Raw genomic sequence first — 10,043 nt, forward strand, 5'->3', positions numbered from 1 at the left:
AGAGCTGATCAGTCCTGGAGAATATATTTTGCAGGCTCTATTAAAGGAGTAGAGGTTCTTTCCATTAGTCTCAAACTTTTTTTTTCCTGGCTGATTTAAAGAGAACTCCCTCCTTCCCCCCTCCTTCTAATAGCACCACCGCTACCACTCTTATCTGTGTAAAGTATTCAGGGCATGTACCGTTAGTGCGTTAGTAAAATAGCACTCCTGGAACACCAGCCAGTTAAAAAGACAGATTTTGTTTGCGACTACTATAAAACACAACAATCTTTTATTTAAATTCATCTATACGTCTTTATTATGTAACCTAGACAACCCCCAAAACATTTTGTAACTTAGCTTCTTTGATCAAATACCTTTTACAGCAAGGGAGTGCTCAAAAGGACCCATTTTCTTTGTATTTGCCTAGTGAATCATATCAGAGCTCTCTTAATTGTGTTCCTTCTAAAAGCATAAGCCACTTAGGAATAAACTTCCGATGTTCCAAAGACAGGTTAGCTGTCAAAGAAATAAAGCTTCTAGATTTCGCCCTTTTCATAGCAAGGCAATATACTTGACAAGCTTTTCTTCTACATGCTAGAGGAGAAATTTTATTTAGCTTACCTATTCAATGATCTATAGGATCAGAAATACATACCTCACATTTCTTACTCTGAAACATTGAGCTTCAAACGACTTAGTCCACAGCTGCTGAAGAGGTAGCTGTCTACAGTACAGCACAGTTTTTGAAGGTGGTTTAACAGATATGAGTAAGGTAAATAAGCATCTGGTTACTCTGAAATGCAAAGACCTTGGATTTCTTTGCTTGCTAGGTGTGATCCAGCCATAGCCAGCACAAACCAATCCACGTTGCCCTAACGTTCACCTCAACCTTGACCTGGAGATTAAACTCACTTTTATTGCACACAAAGGTCATCTGTGTTAGGTCAAAATTCAAAGTCCCTTGTCAGCTAAGGTTGATATATTCCAACCTTTCCTACTCTAATGCATCAAATTTTTCATGGTGAGGTCATATTCAGCAGACAGTGTATTCAGCAATTTATCGTGCCATTGTAATATAGCCCAGAATATGATTGTCCAAAAAACAACACATGAATAAAATATTTTCTCCTCTGATGTAGCAAATCCCCTCTGCTCATAAAACTTTAGCTTAGACTTGTTTGCAGGCTTCAGAAGAATGATACAGCATGGAACTATTTCTGAAATACAATCAAGAATTATCATTTTTATTATCATCGTCCTTAAGTACAAGCAACATGAATATAATGGTATCCTAAAACCCACAAGTCAATTAAAATGCACATATGGTCAGTGTTAAAACTTCTACTTCATCCTTCCTTAACAACCACCATAATCTGGCCCTTAAATCTACAGACATCTGTTGGTCTGTCTGATGACACCAAGCTTGCTTTACAATGAAATACTCAGAAAAAGCAGTGGCACAAGACTTATATTCCTATCCTACTGATGATTATCACAACCATGGAATTTGTGAAGTGGCAAAATGTACGACCAAATTAAAGTTCATGAAGCAACACAGTATTGTACACTGTGACCAAGACAACTCCCCCAGCTTTGACATACAAAAGGATTTTCTTTCTTTTTCTTTCCTCTTCTTCTTTCCCTTTCTTTCTCTTTCCCTATCTTTTTCCTTTTCTCTTTTTTCCTGTTTTCTTTTTTCCTTTTCTCTCTTTCTCTCTATTTCCTTTTCTCTCCCTTTTTTCCTTTTCCCTCGTCTATATTTTTTCTTTTTACTTTTTTTTTGTTTCTTCTTTCTGCCCTTTTTTCTTTTTCTCTTTTATTTCTGTATTTTTCTTTGTCTTTTTTCTCTTTTTCTCTCTCTTTCTTTTCTTCTGTATTAAACAAGAGCACCTAACACACAGCTACAACAGACTCAGAATAGATTTCCAAATTACAGGGAACTAACTTCTACCTCTGCTTTCAGAGGCCTCCTCCAATCATTGTATTTCACCATCAAATCTTCAAAGGATATAGGACTGGCTTCTACATGGTTTGTATAAATTCCTCAAGGCCAAAAGGCTTTCCTTTTAGTCAGCCAAAATGAATTTCACAAGTGTAATAAGTCCTGTTCCTTGTGATCATTTTTTTATAAAATGAACTGTACTCCCATATGGTAGCACTTCCCACACCGCAAGGGGAAAGGGTTAAGAGAGAAGGAAGAGACTTATCAGTACTCAAGAATTCAGAACGTACAATCTTAATTTTGGCTGCATGCCAACATAAGAATTTTCTGTCTAAATCCTGTCTGTTGGTATTAGAGGCCCAAAACTAAGCAAAACTACATTTCCCATTCTACTCTGAAAGGTTCCACTGCTATTGATAGCTAGCTTTTAGGTAAGTATCTTATGTTTAATCTAATGAATAATGAAGGAGATAAAGTTCTTCTGAGTTATATGCTGATTTATTTAATTTCTGTCACGCAATACTTTGTATTACAGGAGAGGATTAGTATCCTTCCTATTTAGGGGTGTCGCATAAGCAAACACTTTTTAGCAAGACATATGAAATCAAACCGGTTACAAGTTCTTTAAGGCTTGCTCATGGCATTTACAGTGAAGAGAGAAAACCTATACCACCTTCTGGGTTTAGTCTAGCAAAGCTATAATATCTTACAGTAGATATCCTACCAAAGGTTCAAATAGCAAGAACATCCTTCCAAGGGGAACAATACCAGTTTGCAGCTCACATAATTACTTTGTATAATAAATTTTTATTTAGTTTTAAGATTATTTTGAATATGCCACACACTATTGTAGGTCATTTCTGAGAATAAAAAGAAAAAAAAAAGAGGGAGATGAAAGAAAGAAGCAGTTCTACCTTCCTGTTTCCCACTGCAACCATCTTGGGTTTATCAGTACTGCTTGATAATCTAAACAACAGAACAAAGGCAGAATGAATTCACAAAAAAAGCAATACATTTTGTTGTAAATAAAACTGACTGGAAAAGAAAAATCAGAGGCCTATCTACCCCCAACTCTAAAAACCAAAAAGAGAGGCAACAATGACACTGGAAAAGAGGAAGAAAAAATGTTAACTCTCAGTCTTAAACAGCTGGTAAAGAAATAACATTGATTCTATACATTTAAACTTCTTTAGGGCCTTTGTTTCGGTGTGAACCATCACTGAGAAAGTGATAAAAATAAGCAAATAATAAACAGACTGTATTTTCCAATTTACATTGTGAGATATTACCACACAGATAGATTTTTGTTTTAAATGAAAAATCTTGTTGGAATGTTTTCCAGGCATAGTGTCATTTAATAACAATATCAATGATTTGGAGAAAGAGCGACATTAACTACTGAAAATGAACCTGAAGTGATATTAAGTAAAGAAGATAGGTCATGAATGTAGAGGAACATGCATCACTTGATATGCTCTGGGAACAAAGACTGTGCGCATCCAACAACTAAACATGAAGTTACAGATGTTAAACCAAATATCCATGCTCGAATATCAAGTATATGAATATAAACCTGGGCATCATATTTTTTCTCTTGCTTATGGAAAAAAAAAGGGGGGGCAGCAGGAGGAAGTTCTCTCACATTTAAGCCAGCTTCCCTTACCTTTCCTCTGTAAGAAAAGCTCTTCCTGATCACTATGAAGGAAACTTTCACCAAAGGGACACAAACAGGACAATACTTCTTTGAATAGATGCGTGGAAGAAAAGCGAAGACCTGCACAGAGCAGCTGCTATAAATTCTAATACTTTGCAATCCTACTTCTTTGAAACTCTCTATAAACACAGTTTGCACTCAGATAGGCTCAAGAAAGAATGCTTCTTTTACAGGAATAAAAGTGAAGGTACTGAAAAGGAAGTTGGGCTAGAGGCACTAAGTTTGTTTAACAACTCTAAGTAAGGAAGAGAAACAATACAGACTGCACTAATTGTGCTATGGAAGAATATAGCACTCCTAGACCGAATGAAATATGTTTCACAACAGCTCAATGCAAGAATTTAAGAACAGTTTTTGGAATCTCTAAAAGATGCAAGGCTACTGAGCCAACTTGCATTGTCAGAAAGTTGCTGGAATACCCAATTCAAGCACAACATAGTGTAAGAAACTCAAAAGACTCAGAATAGAACCAAACCAGGAAAAACTCTGCAGAAGGAAAAAACAAGACTGTACCATAATGAATTGAGTCCACAAACGTTACACCCTTAGAAAGCTTGGTAGAGACCAGAGGAAGAGTCAATCAAGAAAAGTGTAATACTTAATCAGAATTGGATATAAAGAGCAGCAAAATATGTACAAGGTATAGATTTGAGAAGGGTCCAGTCATCTGTCAATTATGTTCTATCGGTAAATGACAAACAGTCTTCGAATACACTTAAAAGTTTAAAGGTCTAATCTACATCTTGTCACCATAAATAGGTAACCTTAAGGTGATCCTCATGCAGAAGATACTTGTAGGCAGCTTTAACTACTATTTCAGAGAGAAACAAGTACTGAAAATAAAGAGACTATAACTTTCTCAGCGTTTCCTGCAATACCCTACATTTCTTCCAACTAGCCCTACAATGGGTAGTCCAATTTAGGCATTAGACCTCATTGAAAAGAACAGTATTACAGAAGAACATGAGCCCATGGCTAAAGAGAAAGCAGAAGAATAAAATACAGAAGTTACAAAGCAAAACACAAGTTATTAGCAAGCAGATAAAGTCACGTTAGAAACAAAGCAGAAAAGGTGGTACACTTTACAAGAGCACAACACAGAACAGACAGAATTATGAGTCCAGTGGTGCACACGTTAAGAAGCGCAAAGGAACTACGTATCAGTGATCCAATACTGGCAGAGATGTACCTTGCTCAGTGCTCAAAATTACATTTTGATAATCTTCAGGTCATCCAAAAATCCTGCTGTTAAACATGAACGCATTAGAAGACAATTGCTAAGCATGTAACAAGTACCTTAAGAATAAATAAAGAAGTAGGTAATTGCCAGGCATGGAATATAAAGTGCAGAACTAACAGAAAAAGAATCTGTTTTTTGCAAAATAATTGGATTTTAAGCAATGCAGACTAAATCCATGTTGTCTGTAATGTTACAGGATTGTAAAAAAAGGTCTCAATGCTTATATAAAGATACTTACAAAGAGTATTAGAAGCAGTATAATTTTGACTATTTGACATTAAGAAATCACATGGCAACACCCTTTTGAAGCACTAATCTCATCTGCTGAAGTAGTTCAATAATAGCAAAGAACAAACTATCCTGTTAAAAAATGATTTAGATTCACAGGTCATGTTGGCAGCCACCACATAGCATAGCTATAAATGCTAAACTGTGGCACTAGTTTTATGGAAATTACAAATTGCTCTTAGAGAGAAACTGCAGAACAAGAGCAGGCCCATAACAAAGTGTGAAAGATACTTGATACAAATAAGGAGCATAAACTATGAGCCTTCAAGAAATACAACAGACAAAGGAGGAACCAGCAGATAAGACAGTATTAGAAAAAAACTTGAACAGACTAATATAGAAATCCAAAGTTCTATGAGGCAGTAGGAACCAGAAATACTTGAAAACTGTCAATTTATGTATTGCATTGCCAGTGGAATACTGATCCTTCCCAGGGAAAGGCTGAACATACACAGTGAAAGCAGCTATTATGGCTGTTAGTACTTTCCAGTTTAAATCAGCAACTGTTACCATATAATAATGACAAACTGGTTACGGACACCTTCATTACATTGCAAGTGCCATGACAGATTCTGGAACATTTTCTTAAAAAGATTGAATTAGAAAGTTGGGGTTTGTTTGTTTGATTTTGGTTTTCATAAAGAAAAAAAGCAGTCAAAAAGCCTAATCAGATCCTTCTTGTCCTAGAAGAGAAGGACACAGGTTCTAGATGACTAGAAATTCACTCCGCAGTTAAAAAACACATCACTGAAAAAGCCTCCCCTTTAGCACCTAAGGTGGCACACAAGTTTACAAATCTCTGCAGCAGGCCTCTTTTACAAGATAATAGTTACAGAGACCACCTGTTTTTCACATTATAACACGCCTTTATTTCAATACATGTCCCTTGCTGCTAAGGCAAGCAGTGGCCTTGGAATGCATTTTTTTTTTAATTGCATCTCAAAATCATTAGTCCAACATATTTTGCTACTTCAAACTGTTTTTTTTCTGAGGGTCTTCTGCATCTGACCTATGAGAAATAAACAAAAAGACAACAAAGAAACATTACTTGCTGAACCATTCACAAAAAGAAGACATGCAGACCTCTTCCTTAACTTAAGACAGACATTTTTAAAAAAAGGTATCAATTCATTCATCACTCAAATAGAAGATTTTAGCTTTTTCCCAGAATGGACAAAAAAAAAAAAAAAAAAATCGGGAGAGGCCTACAAGCAGAATTCTGAAGAGGACATTCTCATCTAATAACGTGGATAACAAGACAACAGTATGTTACAATAGCAAATCATGGAAGCAACTACTATAGCTAATCTCTGCTTTTCAGTGTTTGCCACACTTGAGCCAGCTGCTTTAGGAAAAAAGAATGTAATTTTTCGTCATATAACTCTGAATTATTAGTATGTAGTTTTTCAGGAGTCATCAAGTTCTGAAACTGAAGAGTCAATGGATCTTCTGCAGTATCAAAGGACTGGGAAGTAAAGTGGACCAGCAGAAAGACCTAGTAGTTTTCTGACAAACGTTATTTTCCCTATTACAGACACTCTGTTCCTACACACAGTGACTGACCTGGCAAACCAACCCAAATTCTAACCTTCTTTCAAGACAGCTTTAAAAGGAGACTAGAAAAAGAGAACGTGTGCAAGTGTGCGTGCACGCACATACATACACACACACACACACTCACTCTCTTCTAATTTCATTAGCACCAAGGTGACAAAGCCAAGTCTAAGCTTTTTAGACATACACTGTCACAGTAAGTGGTTTCCCAAGTTGCCAAAGTACCGTGCAAGGTGAGCCGGGTTCCCAACAATGCAACTCAATGTGCTCACTGAACCAACCACAGCACTTTAGCATGACTTCCTCCCTACGGCAGGGCTATTCGCTTAGCTTGATTTTCAACTGCATTACACACTTTCCTGAAAAGATTTCACTGGACAGTTTAAAAGCCTAAGTTAATGCTGGCTCTTCATCCACTTACTGTAAGCTACACACAGCTTCAGACGGTTTCCTCAGCCATGCTTATGGTAAGGCTAGCAAGGCTTGCTCAGGAAGCCTGGGAACGATTTTCTGTTCTACTTACTTCTCTCACCAAAGTAAGCCCCTCACTTAAAAAACTACAGTATTCTGGCGCATCTTAGAGACAGCACCGCTTCTGTCCCCGCAAAACGCAATCTGGTTTCCTGTCCGAGTCAGCACTAGTAACCCTTCTCCCAAACCTGAAAAAGAGAGAAAAACCTTGCAACATGTCCTTTACAACTCTGTTGTTGGTATGCAAATTTTGGCAAAGACCAGTGCATGGATCACATTCCGTCTTGTACGCCTTGCCATGCCATCCTATGGTCATTTGCAAATGTCTTTTGACAATCCCAAATGTAGCTCAAGCAAGGAAGCAGGTGAAAGCTCACGTATAAGTAGACGACGCTTTTTCCAGCCTTCAACTGGAGAACAGCACCAAGAGTTCCGGGTCCGGAAAGCCCCTTTTCCCTAAGCCACAGGGGCAGTGGTATACATATCCAGGCTGGATTCCACCCTTGGTCTCGGCCATGGAGGAATGGCCTGAGCCTTAAGGCTTCACTCCGGTAAGAAGAGCTACTCGGTGTTTAAGAGCCTCAGCAGCGACCTGAGAGCTTTTATTTGGACGTGTGGCAGGGGGAGGGGGAGCGCTCTTTATTTTGACCAACTTCGCCGGTCACAGAGTGAGGAGCACCCTGCTCCAGCAGCAGCTTCATCGAGCTGCCGCTTGCCGTGGGTGACCGCGTGCGTGTGTGCGTGTCCAAGTGATTTTGTACCGTGTGAGGCCCGGCACTGCGGGCACCGGCTGGAGCGGCTCCCCGCGGCCCCTCGCCAGCCCGCAGCGAGCTCACAGGCCGCCGCCCGGGGCCCGAGCCGCCCGCCCCGCGCCGGGCAGCGGCCCCGGAGGGCAGGAAGCACTTACCTAGGGAACCTCTCCTTCAGCTTCCTCAGGCTCTGCCGGGTGGGCTGCACGTGCCCCAGGAACTGCGCTATCTCATCGTACTGCGCTTTGGTCAGTTTCATGCCCGCACCGCGGCCGCCGCGCCGTGCGGCGAGAGGCGGAAGGCCGGTGACGGGGGACGGTTCGGCAATCCCGGGGCACCCTTTACTACCAGCCCGGTGCCGAGGCAGTGGGGGCGGCCGCTTTCTGCAGCTCCGCTCCGCCCCGCCACCCGGCCTGGGCGGTGCGGGAGGAGGGCGGGGAGAGCCGCCATGCCGCGCCGCGCCGCTCGGCTCTGCGCAGCCGCTCGGGCAGGGAGGAAGTGCCCCGGAATGGCAATGGAAGTGCCCGGCAATGTCTTAGGGGGTACCGCCACCCCCGTTACTCTCGGGTTTCGCACGCAGGCGGTCTCCTTTGCCTTGTCCGCGGGCGGAGGAGGACGCTGGCCGTGCCGTGTTCCCGACAAGCCGCTCCCTGCTTTACCGGCGGAAGGAGCTGCGGGGCGGGGGCGGCGAAGGCACTTGCGGTGCCCCCTCGGCGCGCCGGCCCCGCCGGCGCCCGGTGCCGCTGGGCTGCGGAGAGCAGCGCGGGGCCGAGCGGCTCCGCGCCCTCTGTGCGGGCCCTGCGGGCAGCGGCTGCCCGGGGACGGGGTGCGGTGCGGCCTTCGAGCGTAATCTTCAAGGGCCTTTCCGAAAGTCGCTTGGGAAGGACTGTTTGTTCCCCTTCAAAGGCGAAATAAGCGCCGCAGTAGTGGGGCTGGGGCTGCAGGTACTGGCGGGGCCCGGGGGTTCGTGGCTTGCAGCCCTGCGCGTGAACACAGAAGTGGCTCCTGCTAAGTTTTGGAAGAAAGCCATCCAAGTTTGCGCCCGGATTTGCTTCAGAGCTTGTTAGGGCTCAAACTTAAGGAAATTACATTATTAATCAGTAAGTGTGTTGCAAGCTGTAGTTTCTGTGCTGGGAATTTTTAATAGCTTTTATTGAAGAGCTTGGAAGACAGGTATGCCCCTTTATAAACAACATGTAAAAACTGGAGGTTTTGAAGAGAATTAGCCATTCGTTTGAGAAATATAAATACTCCATTTAATTTCAGTTTAGTTGTATTCATGAACTGTATACAGGCTACTGGAGTTCTAAGCATGAGGTTTCAGGCACTTTATCCATGAAATTCGCTTTAAATCTTAAGAACTTCATTTTGTATTTTTATAGATTTTAGGTTCTGTTCATATGCTTTCTCTCTTGAAAGCTTTGGGATCACATTTTTAAGAGTTTTTCTGCGTGTTAGCCGGAAACTTCACAAAGTTTCTTGCAAGAGTACAAGATCTGGAACTTCAAGGAGAAGCAAAGAGCATTGGTATGTCAGCAGGGTCAGCCATTCAGAAATGTTTGTGAGACTGGTTTCTAATGGATTGACAATGCCTAATGAACCCTCTATCAATTGATCCTCCAAGAATTTTAGTGAGTTTTCTTTGGAATCAGGAGCCTTCTTGGGAACAGCTATTTCTAGTACTATGGTCTGAATATAAATGTTTGAAACTCGTTAGTTGCCCCACAGTAAAAGAAAGTACAGTGAAACTAAGCCAAATTACAGATTCCATTCCTTACTCAGAGACCAAAAGTAGTATGTGAAATTGAAAAAGAGCATTCTTTTAAATGGGAGTATTATTTGATGTAAAGATATTTTTATGTATCCTTAAGAGTAGGAGATGTGTGTGTTTGGGAGGGAAAGAGGTGTTCCGTTCAATCTGATACCTACTTCAAAGGCCCGTAAAGATATAATTTTCTTAGGCCATAGAAAGGGTCATTTTCCCCTGTCTTTCCAAAGATGAGCATTACGACTTTTGAAATAGATTTTTTTTAAAAATAAAAATTAAATGGTCCTTCACTACCACTACTCCTTTAGAAACAATCAATAGTGCTTCTTTAAAAA

At 41.1% G+C, this 10,043-nt stretch overlaps 1 protein-coding gene across 1 annotated transcript in view; it reads right to left on the bottom strand.

Moving 5' to 3' along the window:
• Positions 1-8,285, bottom strand: part of CDIN1 (CDAN1 interacting nuclease 1) — a 126,290-nt gene extending 118,005 nt beyond the window's left edge. Inside the window, 1 exon segment of the mRNA XM_086613311.1 lies at positions 8,099-8,285. Coding sequence (XP_086469437.1) covers positions 8,099-8,199 — 101 coding nt within the window. The 5' untranslated portion in view covers positions 8,200-8,285.
• Positions 8,286-10,043: the final 1,758 nt, after the last annotated feature.

The sequence above is a fragment of the Tauraco erythrolophus genome, chromosome 6 (genome assembly GCF_009769465.1).
Source record: "Tauraco erythrolophus isolate bTauEry1 chromosome 6, bTauEry1.pri, whole genome shotgun sequence".
NCBI lineage: Eukaryota > Metazoa > Chordata > Aves > Musophagiformes > Musophagidae > Tauraco > Tauraco erythrolophus.